General features: G+C 41.7%; 1 protein-coding gene across 6 annotated transcripts in view; it reads right to left on the bottom strand.

The window, feature by feature from the left end:
* Positions 1-696: 696 nt before the first annotated feature.
* The window catches only part of tnk2b (tyrosine kinase, non-receptor, 2b), a 56,903-nt gene continuing 41,196 nt past the window's right edge, over positions 697-16,403 (bottom strand). For 3 of the 6 annotated variants that reach the window (XM_087831469.1, XM_087831464.1, XM_087831466.1), the window contains 15 exons: positions 15,440-15,709; positions 15,019-15,171; positions 14,640-14,803; positions 13,047-13,166; positions 12,728-12,854; positions 12,471-12,617; positions 12,177-12,271; positions 10,014-10,208; positions 9,661-9,752; positions 9,254-9,298; positions 8,484-8,917; positions 7,135-8,370; positions 5,570-5,665; positions 4,305-4,435; positions 697-3,177 (listed from right to left, as the gene is read on the bottom strand). In XM_087831469.1, the coding sequence (XP_087687595.1) occupies positions 3,171-3,177; positions 4,305-4,435; positions 5,570-5,665; positions 7,135-8,370; positions 8,484-8,917; positions 9,254-9,298; positions 9,661-9,752; positions 10,014-10,208; positions 12,177-12,271; positions 12,471-12,617; positions 12,728-12,854; positions 13,047-13,166; positions 14,640-14,803; positions 15,019-15,171; positions 15,440-15,709 (3,312 nt within the window). In that variant the 3' untranslated portion in view covers positions 697-3,170. The remainder of the gene's footprint in view (positions 3,178-4,304; positions 4,436-5,569; positions 5,666-7,134; positions 8,371-8,483; positions 8,918-9,253; positions 9,299-9,660; positions 9,753-10,013; positions 10,209-12,176; positions 12,272-12,470; positions 12,618-12,727; positions 12,855-13,046; positions 13,167-14,639; positions 14,804-15,018; positions 15,172-15,439; positions 15,710-16,403) is intronic. The other 3 variants (XM_087831465.1, XM_087831467.1, XM_087831468.1) reach the window with 3 other exon arrangements.

The following is a 16,403-nucleotide window of genomic DNA, read 5'->3' as shown; positions in this document are numbered from 1 at the left end:
TAATCTTCCGTGAAGAGTGAATGACTGTAATTTACCAGACTAATTGTTCTGATCAATATACCAAACCCATAAAATAAGTTATGTTCATCTGTTGTACCTTCTGTTGTTCTATGCTTTAATGCTGTCACTTTAGCGATTACGAGTTCACCATTGTGACAATTTTAGTAAACACATAGTTTATAGTTTGGGCAAGATTAGGTGACCCTGAATCCTGCAATAGGCCAAGGCTTCTGGGGGCCTCCCGTAATGCACTAAGCATTTCTTTTTCATTCACCTTTTGTCACTCTCTCTGTTTATATACCACTCTGCATTTCACATTATGCTGTTTGTACCATCTGTCATCTGCTGTGACCACCCCCCCAGACGGTCACAGCAGATGACCGTCCCCTCTCTGACCCTGGTTCTGCTGGAGGTTTCATCTTGTTAAAAAGTCGTTTTTCCTTCCCACTGTCACCAAATGTTTTCTCATAGTGGGTTGTCTGATTGTTGGGGCTTTCTCTGTATTATTGTAGGGTCTCTACCGTACATTACAATGTGCCTTCAGGTGGCCGTTGTTGTGATTTGGTGCTATATAAATGAAGCTAAACTGAATTGAATCTTGCTGCTGCTCACCTCACCTTAGCTATTGTGAGCTCACTATATGGATTTCAGTAAAAACAATGAACAAAACAAGTTAAAAAATAGTTAATTCTTTAGTAAAAAATACATTTATAAATTCCGCAGCATGATCTTCATTTCCATCCATGACAATAACAACCAACTGTACAGTAGGCATTTACAATGAAACACATTCTGGGAAGGCAAATACATCAAAATGAGGAAAAAATATGGCCATTTGAAGGAGAAACAGCAAAACTAATAAAAAATAAAGATTTTAAATGAACACAGATTCAGGAAAAAAACCAAAACAGATCTGACTGTTTAACAGAAACAGAACATCAGAGTTTCAACACCCTAACAGGAGAACTTTGCTTTGGATTCACCAAAACACCACAAGGTTAACTTCAGTCCTTCTAATACAACTACAGCAGCTCGGTATGAAGACAAACAACACGTGAACAGACTAAGGAGGCAGCACTCACATGCAGCTGTCCTTATGCACTGCTTTCAGTCAGCTTCACCGCGTGACTTTAAAGGGAAAATGGCAAAACTGGCCCCGAATCAGTGCTTAAGGACAACTTTATCTCACTTTGGGTCAGAAAAACAGTCAACAAACATTTTACACTGAAACACAGCTTTTCTTTTGATTTTTCTTTTTCAATTAGCAGGATAGATTATAACAGATAAAATCTCTGCTTTTGCTACTGGATGGTACTGACGGACAGGCTGGGAGGTTAGAGGATTGACAGCAGCCCTATTGCACATGGGAGAAAGCTTTTACTGGAAGTTTCTACAATCAGTCCTGTACATCCTTTAAAAAATATATTTCAAAACTTATTTCAAAGCCTCTTAATTTTTCAGGTTGTTATGACTCTATGTTAGCTTTTTTATTCTTTTTTTTTTTCTTTCAGTCGCATCCTTGGAGATTTGTAGACATATTGAGCTCTGGTTTGGACCAAAGCCAGAGCATATGTGCAGTCTCACACATGAACACACATATTATGTGTTTTACATGTAATATAATGTAATTCAGAAAGAAAAATAGATATTTTGGCAAAGACAGCTTAAAGAGGAGCACCACAGAGATCACGGGAGTTAATGTAAAGCACTGCTTTCCAGCATTGGTTACTTTTGTAACCAATACTTTTGTGTGGTTGGCCACACAAAAGTATTCAGTCTACCTTACTGTAGATTCTCCTTCCTTTCACTGGCGTCATCCCCACATACTAAGAATAAATATCAGGAGGAGCCCAACTGCTGCAGTGACAATACAGTCAAAAAAAAAAAGAAAGTGCCATGTCATCGAGCAGTCAGTTCACCCAGAGCAGACGCGTCCTCTCAGGATTAAATTATTACCCCTAAAGCTGCTGACCAAAATATCACAGTTGTGGTCTTAAGTGATGATTATGGGATGGGATCTGCGCCTTGGGATAAATTTCACAACACCGCTGATATTAGCTGCCGGTGTATTCTGGGTGCACGGAGAAAACCGCACGCTGGCAGGACTTTTCGGTTGATGCGCAGGATTCTGTGTAGGCAAAGTGCTTAGAGGGAAGAAATGAGGAAAGACTAAACCTGCAGTGAAGAAAGTTTCCACTGGATGAGTATTTTTTGTTTTTTTTGCCACATGTGGCAATAGAGACAGAAGAAAATGAAATATTTTTTAAAAAGATGGTGTCACAAGTAATGGAAATAACAGTCTTCTCTCATCTCTGAGGACTATGTTCAAGATATATTAAACAATATCATACACACATGCATGCCTCCTCATAAAGAGCATATTGTATATACCCTCGAATGTAGGTGTACAAGTGTACAAACTTCTTCTGCCGTCTTATATTTCCATGAATTGTCTTGATTTGATGCTTATCTCCATATTTTCACTTTCCTTTAATGGGCAGAATAATCTCCTGTACAATACAGAGTTGTCAGCCAATTAAATGGCTTATTTTATTGTGCTTGGATGTTTCAGAGGTACTGTGTGAGCTTTCACAAATTATTTTCCAAGTGATGCAATAGCTGCTAATACAGGAGGTTTAGCTTTAAAGAACTGTACGCACACGGTACAGTTCTTAGGTTCAGTGCTGATATTGTACATCATGTGAGCTCTCCAGTAAACTGTGCATTGCTTTGAGACAACACAAAGACTTTTTTTGTTTTTGAAAGTGCTCCTATGTATATTGCGCTAGCCATCTCATTTTGGCCTCTTTACATTTCCTTTCAAACCATTTCTTTTTCTATGCAAGTAACTCACAAGACAACGTCTGAGTGTGGCAGCACCCAGAATCTGTGAGACATTTCAGGCTAACCCGCTGGTCCTGAAAATACAAGTACAGTCATTTCTTGCCCTTGGGTGGGCACACCAAAGTAAAAATATGACCCTACACATCCATGTTAAGTACAAACACAGCCATAATGAAGTTTGGTATTTTGTGCTCCGTTCTCTAATACAGTCTTGATTGGAAGTGTGACTGAACCAACAGACAAAAAAGGTCAGGAGATGATTCATCTCTGATGATGTTTTACTGCGGATGAAGTTCCAGTCAGAGCTCAGCAGCTTGAGATTTCTGTCACCGTCTGCAAACAGAAAGAACTTTAGAGGTGGCGAAAAATGATGAATCATGAAATGTTAAGACAAGACTTCACCTTTTTTGGGGCTTTTAAGTGAGATGAACACTGTGCTGGCATTAAGGACAAGAGTGACAAGCAGGCGGGAGATTCATCTAAATAACGCAACACAAAGAGCTATTGCCGTTGGCTCCCACTTCTTTCACAAACCCCCCCAAAATACTACATATTTGAAGCAAATGTAGACAAATATAGAGCACCATTTGAAATCATGTAAATAAACCATTTCAGTTTGTCTCGTCCTATCTATTAGATGTGTTTAAATCAGCATAAAAAAATTATAAATCAATGTTTGAACAGCGAGCATCCGTAGATCAGTCTGATTGATCTCAAAAAGCACTTCAGTGCCTGTTGCACACAGCTCCTTTATCAGGCATGAAATGCTTCCCTGCTGAGGCAAACCGAGCACACATGTTGATAAACCTGCGGGACGTGCAAATGTCCCGCAGATAAATTATCTTTATGTTTGTTTGACTTTGAAAAAAAAACAAACAAACAAACAAAACACAAAAAAACCCCAATTATCTTTATCAAATCACATTCAAATGGTGAACGGACTGCTACAAAATAGCTCCCTCTGCTGTTGTGAAGTCATGTTATTGCCGCTCAACTCGTGCGTCGTTATTTTTTTTTAAGGGCTTACACCCCCTCGCCCTCCCCCCTTCCAACACCTCCTAAATCTAGAAGCCACATATGAGCCTCTCATTAACGGCACATCAGCATTGCATCACAATACTGCCTGCTTACATTTTCCATATACTAAATAAATCTGCAGTAACAATCTCAGCAGCTCCACTAGGAAGCAGATTTTAATTATACGTTTTACAAAGAGATACGAAAAATAGCATTATGTCAGCATGAAGTTCCTATTAAAATTCTAGTAGCAATCTCTAGAAACTATTAAATGAGCATCAGTGTCAAATTGAATGAAGGGAACTTTTTTCCCCCTCCAGTGTAGATAGGGTCAAGGAAGATGAATAGTAATTGCTGGGCAGTAATATAAGAGTACGGTCCATTCAAAGTAATATATGCATTCTGGGAAGTCACAATCATTGCAAAATCGTAGGAAACACTACCTTTGCCTTGTTGTAGATCCATAGTTATCCAGCATGTGAGTGCTGGCCACCTCCAGGTTCCAGTCACACATCTCCAGCAGCTTTAGACACTCTGATCTGCTCCTCAGGCCCAAACAGAACAACTGTTCTACCTGTAGAGAGGCAGGTCACACGACATTGTTCAAGTGACCAAAGAGTTATCAAGAGGGAAAAAGATGGGACTGTTAAAGAGAGTTCAATGGGAAGAACAGTGAGTGTAAAATTATTTCTGTCTTCGTCCAAGCTCAGCTTGTTCAAACACATTCCTGTAGCTTAGCAGAATGTGAACCACGTGGTTTTTTCTGTGTCTCACAGACGTTCCCACCACCATCAAGGAACACTCAAGTGTTCCCTTGAGTCTACTGAAGTCCTCACAAATTGTCCATCCTGCCACGTTGGGCAAAACCACAGCCAGTTAAGACGGTGTTAAAACCCACCCTAAAGTGTCTACATGCTTTTTCATTTGTAGCTGCTCGCTGCAACTTTTCCTCAAGGATGAATAAAGTTCTCTTATCACATCTCGATATGAGCCTATAGGGTAAAAGTGTAACTGACTGTATTCATTTGCAGATATACCCTGTTATTACACAAACAACTGACCTGAGACTTGATGAAACAGATCTGGTAAGCACTGAAGTGTTTACTGCTGAGGTAACGGATTTTCACGCAATCTTTGTTTTGATGGCCTGAGCCGTAAAATGTTTTTTCCTTTTATTTGTGCAGTTTTATTTTATAAAGGTGTTTCTGCCAGTTGTGTGTATGCAGTACTTTAAGACTATGGAACCTGACCTTAAAAACAAACTTTTTTTTTTCCCTTTTGCTATTGAGCTTTTTTACTTTTGTTATTTAAAATTCGTTTGAAACTTTATACGGACTTTTTTCCATCTTATGACAAAGTAAAGATTTAAATAAACACCATTAAAAATAAACACCGAACAGAATTTTCCATTTAGGGTTTGTAGCCATACTTATTACTGATGATCCATACATGCAGTTATTACACTTTACATGCATATAGTCATGTGCAAATTGGAAATAACGCCTTTCAAAAATAACATTTCAATATGCAACAACACTAGAAAAGGGGAATAAACAAAAATTAATAAAAAGTCAGTAAAAGTATCTCAAAAAACTAAAAATGACTGAAGCTTAAAGGAGCATTTTTCCTATAATTTCTGAAACAACTCAACAGTCATAGTGTGCCAACTATGGCAGGAAATGCATTAGCTTTCAGTAAATGCACAAACCTTTAGATAATGCACAGCTTGCTGAACATTCCAGTTGTGGTTCTGGAGGGCGGCCTGGCATTCCTCCATCGTCACACCGTGAACCGCCTCCTGCACCTGAGACACACAACAACACTGAAGTTTAAACCCCTGATTCCTCACTTCTTCTTTTTTTGGGGTCACAGTAATTTTTTGGTATCTTTTTCTGATGATGAAATCATCTAAGATTAAAGCTCCATGTACATCCTTTAGGTGGACAGTGGATTTACTGCTACAGCTGGATTTAAGCATCGCTGCACAGATCAAGTTTTAAACGTTCGCATCTCTTTTCAAAAACCACCTTGCTCAAATTTCAAGAAGATAAGTCTGACACAGTGTTTCTGTGTGTACCGAGACTGTGGCAGCATAATAACCAGTTTTGGTTTTTTTTGTCAGTACTTCTCTTCGCATGAACTTGATTGAAACCCATGTTAACAATTTCATGTTACCAACCACTGCAGTTTTACGCAGATATTACGGCTAGTAAACTCATAAGGCGCTATATACATTATATTCTTATAATACTCTGTCTTGCACTGAACTCCTCTGCAATGCAGCTGAGATATCTCACATTCTTGCTGCACTACTTTTTGCAGCTGTATCAACTACAAAATGTCAAGTGCCTGAGCCTTCAGAGTTCACAGCATTTCTGACTCCAGCCAAACTCGAACAATGCTAGAATCAATTGACCAACCTAAAGAAACAAATGAAACTTTGAAGTTTCTTCAATCTGATTCTCACCAAATATTTATATGGCCTTTGTCTCATAATGAATGCCAGTGTATTTTTAATAAGTTATGAGAAAATTTTTGAGAATGCAAAAGAAAAAGCTAAAACATGTATTCTAACAATTTTTCTACTAAAAGTCATATAAAACATTCAATTTCCAATTTAATTAGTTAAATTTGATGCATAACACATTAATAAAGATTGCCTCCAGTTGTAAAATTACACCGTTTCTTAATTTGGTTGTCACGATGATTTGAAGGTGAAATAGAAAGTTGATCTTTTCAGAATCGTGTCATTAAAAGCTGCTGTATCACCTTTAATTCCTCACTCTTGCTGTCAGTGCAACAGGAAAGGAAACACACCGCCGTACACCCACCGTGCTCTTCCTTACAGACAGCATTTACACATTGAATATGGAGCTCCAGAAAACAGCATTACAATTGAGAGGAATCAAGCAAGCCATTCATGAAATATGTACTGCAGACTATTTAAAGCTTGTTTAGACCGATGCTAATGAATTACACCGAACAATGGGCTCATATTTTAGTTCTCTGATGTGTGATAAGGGATTTAGGATAAGGAACCGATGCTTTCATTGCCTTAACACCAGTGATACTGAACTACAAACAGATGACTATCTGCTTAATACTTCTTACCAAATGACAAAAAGTAGCATTAAGAAGGACAAGTATGTATAGCAAGCAGCACATCTTCCTGCAGGGGTTTCATATCCATCATGGCCAACACTTTCAGTGTTTTAAGTACTTTGCAGTTCAAATAACATTTTTTAGAGGCACTTCATCCATCTTAGACCTTACCATCTTGACCCTATCAGCTGAGTTCCCTCCTCCGTCTGTCCTGGTACAGAAAGCAGTGACTGCTGGTGCTGTCAGCCCGTCTGAAGAGACGCGAGGAAGACTAACTGAACTCTTCATCCCTGACCGTGGCCAACCCAGATTGCTGTTATTATTGGAGGAGAAATTGGCTTTCAGGTCACCACCCGGCTGGACCAGCCCCTGCACCTGGGTGTGCCCCTGCAGTGTGTGACTGCTGACCACCATCGGTCTGACTGTGGCTGTGTTGGCTTGCCGTACATGCTTTTCTTCCACATCGTTGGCAGGAAGGCTTTCAGCCTCCCTGAAGAAGCGATCGAATCGATCGAGATACGGTGGCCTCTCTGGCAGAAGGTAATAGTGGGTGTTACTGACTTTACGCCCGTCACGGACGATGGGCAGGATACAGGGGCCCTTGCTAGCAGCGTCCCTCCCCTGCACCTGGGCCTGGATCACTTTGGGTGCAGCATATTTGGGGTCTGAAGCAAAGCTGTGTGTAGTAGGCATGAGTTTACCCGGAGAGGTAGAGAGGTAGGAGCTGTAGGTGTGTGTGGGTGGGCAGGTTGTAATGGCAGCCTGCATTGTGTTGGGGCTGACAGAGTAGAGCCTCTGCTGGGGGGAACCCACTACCAGACCCATTGGGCTTGGAGTTCTTGATCCAGGCTGAGACAAAGGGTCTCTGGGAGGGATTTGAGGTGGTCGTTCCTGTCCTGCGCCTGAAACGTTTTCCGTGGCTTCAGTCGGCACTGGAGAAAGGGAAAGGTCCCTTGACCAGCGGCCAGAGGTGTAGTCACCCTTCTTTATGGGGCGAGGGGGGATGGGAACTCGTGGGGGGATCTGGGGTCGGTCCTCGTTACAGGAGAGGACACTCTGCTGTTGTCCCTCATGGGTTTGGAGACTTTGAGGAGTCTGGGGACACAAGACTGAGCTCTGCAATGGCGAGCACGAACGAGGAGCACTTGCTGCCGGTACATTGAGCCTCCTCATGCACTCTTGTTGAAGTTCTTGAAAGATCTCTGCAGACTGTGAAAAAGAGGTGGACAGGCCTTGGCTGTGCTTGCTGGGGAGAAACAGGTTGTCTTCCAGACCTGGTCTGTCTGAACCTCTGGAGACTAGAGCCTCATCATCGACCTTTTGCCCTGAGAACAGAGTTTCTTCTGGATTGCGGCCATCACTATGCTCTGCCTCATTCTGCTGCTCCGAGCTGTTGATGGAGCTCACCTTTCGGAGAAAGAAACAAACTCACTGTAATATTACTTCAGGCAACAGAAAGACAAAAGAATTCCACTTTTATAAAATTTTGACATAGTGTTAAATGCATTCTGTAGCCCTACCTCCATATCATCCTCATCTTGTGCTACATCGTCATAAGCTGGGGGTGGGGGTAATGGCCGTGCATCCCAGTCCACTACTGGCGTAGGGTGAAGGGGGCGGGGCAATGATTTGGATGGGCTTTGAGGTGGAGTCCTGTCCAGGAGATTTTCGGCTTCCAAAGCCAACTTGGCCAATAGAGGAATCGGAATTTCAACCACGGGAGAGGGGGACGGTGTGGATATTGGGTACTCTTCCCCAAAGTCAATGAGGGAAACTTCACTGTTAGTGTTCTGGCATGAGCCTAAAGTCCTGCAACCTCCCTGTTTGGAAGCAGAGACCCACACGGCCGGTTTAAGTTTGAGGCCTTTGACAGAACCCGTTTTCCGAAGTGATAATCTCTTTAGTCCCGCAGAGGTCAGATCCTCCTCCTCATTTACTGGGTCATAGGAAGGTTCTGGAGATGAAAACACAACATATTCTTGATGCAGTTTAGAGATCATTGACACCAAGATCACTTTAAGATCACTTAATACCACTAAATGCAAGACACACAGCTCCAAAAAAAAAAAAAAAAAACTCGCCAGGTGTGACTGGAGAATACAATGCACAGCAAGGACACTGCACACCTTTTAGAGGGACAAAGGTGTAGAAAAGAACAGGGGGGGGCACTGCAAAGACAGGCAAGGAAAAGATGAAAAACTCTGAGATGTACCTTTGAGGAGTGGAACTAGGAGGGAACAGAGGGGGCAGGAGCAATGGGTGAAGAGCTGCTGAGAGAAACCAGACTTACTCTTGATTAACACTGCTGGTTGAGGAGGGCGGGGAGGAGGCTCCTCTGGGGAAAAATAATAACAGATGCCACCAGCGCAAAGGAGAAACAAAGAGGGGAAGAAATGACAGCAGTAAAAGATATTAAGACAAGAATAAAAACAGCAAGCGCCATTACATCTTAAAGCTCTGTTAGGATAAAAGCAAAGCGAGCTCTTCAGTGTCTTTTTGCACAGCAGCAGCAGATCTTGAAATTTCAACCAGCAATGCATAATGGAAATAAGAAGAAGAAAGAAGCACTCTATAAAAATTAGGAATATGATCATCTGCTCAGTCTGTCAGTGAACTGAAGAGGTATTGAGGCAAGCTTTTTGGTAACAGTTATACATCATACAGGTATATATTTCTATAAAAAGCTCTTTCACTCACTTTTAGCTCGTCCTGCTAGCTGTGTGGGCTGTGCAGCACTGAGGTCCAAGCCCAGAACGTCAGGAGGATCCATGGGATTCCCGAGGTACAAACTGTCAGCAAGAATGAGACATGTTAATGCAGGAAACATCAGTGGACTGCATATAACTAACTCACAGCAGGTGCTGTAAATCACGTTGCAAAAGCAGCTTAAGCAGCCCGCTAGTGCCATCTATTGGTGAGTGCTTACTATCACTACAGCCCAACCGAAAGACCATTTAAAACATTTCTAGATGCATGATATGAATGCCATTTTACGTTCATTAAATAATCAAACTCAGCTTGAAAATTAATAAACAAAAGCTGTCCCTTACTCATCGATCCTGTCAGGGAAGCCCCAGCAGCGATGGGGGTTGGTGTCTCCATGTCCTGTGTGGATGAAGCTGTTCTTGAGTGGACGACTGATGTCGTGTGCAGACAACCCTGCTACAGAAGTCACCACATTCCTGGGGAACTGTCCGACCTTAAGGGTGCGCTTATTTTGACCTCGCCACCAATAATTCTCTGCCCTGAAACGTATTAGGACAGATAATTATATTGGGTATGAAAGCAGACTGCCACTTTTTGACATTGAGAGTCAAGGATGTGTTTTTTCCAGCCCATACCATCCTTGCATTAGCTACGGGCCCATCTGTTGGAGGTAAATGTGGGGGTTGCAGCTGGTACCAGCTGACACTGAGTGGCAGATGGAGTAAAACCTTGAATTCACGCTCACATTCACACCCGTGAGCAATGTAAACTTGCTGATAAACAAACACATCTTTGGACTGTGGGAGGACTCTGAAGTGCAGCCTTGCACACTTCTCTGCACTGCACTGTGTTTGCATTCAAGACAATATTTATCAGTAGTGGGGTTGGTATGTTGCAGAGGAGAGTTTAGACCCATTTTGGGGGTCCTCACTCATTCCCAAATTTAATCAGAGCACCCCTAAAAATATTAATAGTACTAATAACAGCGTATTTTAGTATTATTTTCTGGAAATATCTTCAAATGTCTATCTGTCTATTTATAACAGTACAGGATAGAATAAAAACAGTAGTCTGCTGGTATATCAGGAGCTGCCAACCAAGGAGCTGCTGTACTTTATTATTTTACTTAGAAAAGAAATATTTACCAATTCCAGTCAAATTGGGCTCCAGTGTTTGTTTACAGTACAGCATCAGATCCAGGTGACAGCAAGTCAAAAGGAGATTACCTGTCTATGTCCAGAAGCCTGTATTCACTTTGAATATTGCTACAAACTGATATGGATCATGTAGATCAGTTTGTCTTTTATTCACTGTAACATTTAACTTTTGGGTGACGGCACAAAGACTGAGAGAGGATAGAGAGGGAGAGACGAAGACAGCAAAGAGAGCAAAAAGAAACAGGTAAGAGTGGACATGTAGTCGAATTCACCAGAAATGATAATGCTGTAGCTTCTCTTTTACCCACATTCATTCATGATGAGTTCACATATCTAAGCAGTGTGTTTTCCTGTTGTCTGTACCTCATGTAATAATTATTATAAGATTATATTTTTGTCATTTTCTAGTCGAGTGAGGAGGCTAGGGAGAGAAAAGACAGAGATTGTAGAAGAACCGCAAGAATGAGGGAGCAATATCAAATGCTATTTTTCACAAAGTAGCACTTAAAACATGCCAGTGGACATTCTAAAGAGAGCATATTGATATATGATGCTGTGTGCTGAGTCTGCTTAATAAATGAGGGTTTGTATTAATATAAAATAGCTATTAGCAGTTTGCTTCGTTTGCAGGTCTATGGACTGGCAGTGTGATTTTCCAGTGTCTGTACTGAGTAAATGGTAAATGGACTGGTTCTTATATAGCACTTTTCTACTCTTCTGAGCACTCAAAGCGCTTTACACAACTTGTGCATTCACCCATTCACACCCATTCGCACAAGCACATTTCTCTAGGTGCTTTCTAGATAACATTCACACACATTCATACTCCGATGGATGCATCGGAGTATGAATTTGGGGTTAGTATCTTGCCCAAGAATACTTGGCATGCAGACTGGAGGAGCCAAGGATCGAACCACTAACCTTCCGATCAGTAGATGACCTGCTCTACCACCTGAGCTACAGCCACCCACACTGAGTGAGAGTGACGAGCTGGTGGACTGCCTCTATGTTGTTAAGAGGCTGAAATTTTTTTTGCATGTTTTTCATCTTTTCTGCTTTGCCACAAATGGTTCTTTAATGACTGAGCCTTTTTATCGAGTTTGATAACTAAAGGCTCCACCCTAAAACGTGTGGAAAAGATTGAAAACTCTGATTGTTGACACTGAATTATTGTCACACATAACAACACATCCCCCAACTAATTAGGTTGCCTTTGAAGATCCCATTGTAACGTTTATCCAATTGAACTGAGGCCTGCACATGCGAAAAGGGTTGATTAAATTTGTCTGATCCTAGAATCGCCCCTGATGTGTCGGTTTAATTACTATTTTAAGACCTTTTATCACCCACCTCCCCTCTATGATGGTGATAATGTCATCGACCTGGATCTGGAGTTTGTCAGGCTCATCAAAGTCCTGGAGAGCACACATGTCTGTAGGCATAGACTGAAAAAAGAGACAGACAGAAAAATATAACAGATTTAATAAGCAGCCTGTTCACTTTTTTCTTTGAAATGGCACCACTAGGTGGAGCTAATGGTAAATTTATATAATAACAACATGATGTCAGCAGAGAAGTTAAATGAATGTAGAAAACATGCATGTTTAAATCCTAGAGCAATGGTTAAATGACTGCTAACGCTACCTCGAGCAGGAACTCGCGTAGAGCAACAAAAGTTGGTCTGTCATCAGGTTTCTGAGCCCAGCACTGCAGCATGACGTTATAGATATCCTGTGGACAATCCTCTGGCTTAGGGAGGCGCTCACCCTCTTTATCAATCTTATGGAGAATCTAAAGACAAAGGAGTACAGCTACGGTATCTAAATCACTGTATATATGAGCAAATTTATGTACTTTGGCTTCAGAATTTTAGTTTTTGTTGATCCTTTTTGTGCGTTTACCTGACTACCATTAAGACCCAGCCAAGGCTCCTGACCGTGTGTGAACATCTCCCAGAGGGTGACTCCAAACATCCAAGTGTCTGTTGCATGGGAGAAGGTTCTGGTCTTTAAACTCTCTGGGGCACACCTGTAACATGAAAAACAATACACTACAGTCTATAAACCAGCTGTGCACAGACTGAGCACAAGTGTGGTGTAGGGATTTAAATGGGGTGTTTCCCTGGTGTTAGGATTCGTTTTGAAAAAACGATTTCTAAACTCTGCCTTGGCTGATAGTTTTAACAACAAAGCAGCAATGAAATGAGTTCATTCCACCCACCACGCAAAGGGGACCTTACGATGCTCCTGCATGACATAGTGCTCGTGGTTGTTAGGCAGCGCTCGCATCAGGCCAAAGTCACCAATCTTCACTCTGTGAGCCGAGGCCAGCAGGATGTTCCTGCAGACAGGGTGGTGATGTTAACAATTACCTGGAAATCCTAAAATGAACCTTCAAGCTGGAAAACACTAAATGAACGAACTCTTCTACATGTAGAACTAATGATCTTAATAATAACTATTTCAATAATAATTGTAGAGGAGACTTGGTCCATATGCATTTTACTGATAGGCCAAGCACAAGACTGCAGATGTAGGATCTATTGAAACTGAGCATGACTAAAAAGATTAAACTCAGTAAATAAATATTTTACTGTAATTTTCGGGTCATAAGCCGCTACTTTTTTCCACTGTGAACACTGTGGCTTATACTTACGTGCGGCTAATGCATATTTTTTTTCATGCGGCCAAAAACATTTTGCCTGGTAACAGTAGACCAATAAAATTGATAAGTAGTATATATACGGTATATATTTTTACCGGTTGTTAAGGGACGTTGTAATGTTGTTTGTGCACTGTTCCGTAAAAAAACCATAAGCAACGTAATTTGCGTGTTACTGATACGTACGTATACTTAAAGGTAGCCGTGTTACAGGCGCTGTTCGAGGAAAAAAAGCATTTGCAGTATGTATTTTTGTATGTTACCATAACGTTTATGTTACCATGTTTATGTTACCTTACGGATTGAATTAAACGTTAAAAATCCTCACGTGTAATATTTCTGTGTAAATATCTGATATTACAAGTGAAACGCATATGGCTTAAAATCCGGTGCGGCCTGTACAAGTACAAAATTAATTTTCTTTCTAAAATTAGAGCATGCGGCTTTTAATCAGGTGCACTCTGTAGTCCGGGATTTACGGTAGTTAGATCTACTAATATGTAAAGAGAACTATTATTTCTAGTAGTTTGGGTCTGTTCAGCTCCCTGTCTTTCCATGTGCAGACATGAAAGCCAGAGGCAGGAAGAGAAACAGCAAGGCGTTAGTGACAGATATGACAAGTCACTGATTAGGTCTTGTGGACAGGCTAAAGCAGCTTAAATGGTGTGCCATAACAGATAAAGGGATTTATCTGTTATGAACTTTTTGGTGTGTTAGAAAGTCAGCAGATCTTTATCTCAGAAAGCTTCCAGCGTACAGGATACAGTGCGTGCCCAGAGAGCTCAGCAAACCTTAACGCAGCAGCTGTGTGTAGTCATTACCCTTTTATTACAGCTTTAACTGGTAAAGTGACTCATTTGTACCGGCCATTAAGGTTTTTCCCCAGACCTCTACGTAGTGTCAGCACTTAAGTGAAAGTGTCTAATTTTGGCAAGACCAAGAACTTGGACCACCCAGTGCTTCCAGCCAGTGACTCATTGTGCTTATGGGCCAAGTCTCCTGTTAATAGCCTGTAAATTTCTGGGTGGAGGAATAGGAGAGGCAATATAAATAATTCACCACAGCAGAAAAATTATTCCTGAATGTGAGCAATGTATTTTTTTCAGTAGTTTTTTACCCTTTTTTTGCCTCTACCAAAGCTCTGCACCCTACCTCGCTGCCAGGTCCCTGTGGATGAACCTCCTCTGCTCCAGATAAGCCATGCCACAAGCCACCTGCACAGCATACTGACACAGAGTGTGGATCAACACTGGGCCTTGAGGACGAACGCAGCGCAAACGCTCCAGCAGAGAACCGAGAGGTGCCAGTTCAGTCACCTACAGCATGCAGGTGAAAAAGAGAAATAGAGCATGGGTGAAAAGAACGGACAAACTCAAAGCTTCTTTTGTCCTTTCGCATTTGCATATGTGGCAAGTATACACAGAGAATATCGGCCCCGAGGTAAAGCAGCTACTGTAAACGGTCATGTGCACTCGCATTTATCTGTCTGTATATTTCTCCCTGTGCGTGTGCATTTCTGTGTGTCCACTACCATCTTCATTGGGTGTGTGAGCACCACACCGTAGAGGCGGATCAGGTTTTGATGGTCCAGCGAGTGCATGACGTTGACCTCACAGATGAAATCCTCCAGAGCGTCGGGCTGGCTGAGCACATCTGTCTTCAGACACTTCACAGCCACGTTCAGCTAAAAAAATGATGAGTTCAAACATCAGATTCTGCTTCTCTTCATACTCAAAGTGTCTAAAAAGTTCTCATAAAAATCCCATTAGAAAACAAAAGAAAAAAAACCATTCATGCACCTGCTTTTATCTGTTCCTAGACAACATGCAAACAAGCAACATGTTTCATGCAAAAGAACTGTGTGAGCACACTCCAGTTATTTCATATTTCCAACATGTTTTTGTTTCGTTTTTTAAATTGTGGATAAATTGTATAACAATATGCCTCCTCACCACCTTCCCCGCAGGTGTCAACCACTCTCCCCTCTTCACGACGCCAAATGAGCCGTCGCCCAGCTTCTCAAACAGCGTCAAGTCCTTCTCTGGGATGAGGCAGGTCAGACTCTGCTGCTGCCCGTCGAGGAGAGCGCCACCACTGGGCTGCGTGGCTAGGACTCCCTCCCCGACGCCCAGAGGTGGTGTGGGAGACAGCTTACGAAACGAGGAAGCCGGTTGACCCTGCTGGGGTATGTCTCCTCCATCTGGACGTTTACCACTAAAAACCTGGAGAGAAACAGACAAAAATGAAGACGTGTGAAAGCAGAGAGAGGGGCACTAGAACATAAAAATATGAGCATAATTTAACATTTTGCATAAACAGCAACATTCTACATCCTGGTTCCCCCTTTTTCTATTTATGTATAATAGCAGGTGGTTGAAAAGCACACTCATGCCATGGTGAGAGTCGGACAAGCAGTCTCAAAACCATTACTGCAAGTTCTTGTGTGTGCAGCGAGGTCTTTTAATGGCTTAAATTTTAAAAATGAAGCTTACACATAAAGAAAACATCATGACGTTTGTGGAAAAAGTAAATAAAATTCCATGCACGTGTACTAACATGAGCACACATGTTTTTGCACACACACAAAATACTTAGACATTTCCTGCCTCTTGGCTTAAGTACTAACAACACAGCAGGAATAACTTAGCTGTTAGGAAGTACTCATTAAGAAGCCCTATTAGATTAAGTGACCTGAATGGCTCTGTGTGCTTATGTTTGTATGCCTGCATTTGTGTGTGTGTGTGTCCGTGTGTGTTAATGATTCATTCCCAGTCTCCTAAATCCGAACCCATAAAAATATGTGTGCCGTTTGGCGCCACCAAGGGAAGCCTTTGTTTAGAGGACTTGAATTAGACTGTTTACCAAAATAGGAGTTCACAGAAACTGGTGGTGATATTAGCTAGCAGGGATGAAATC

Source organism: Neolamprologus brichardi, chromosome 18 (assembly GCF_056152115.1).
Source record: "Neolamprologus brichardi isolate AB-2024 chromosome 18, ASM5615211v1, whole genome shotgun sequence".
Taxonomy (NCBI): domain Eukaryota; kingdom Metazoa; phylum Chordata; class Actinopteri; order Cichliformes; family Cichlidae; genus Neolamprologus; species Neolamprologus brichardi.
This window is presented reverse-complemented; position numbering and strand designations above follow the sequence as displayed.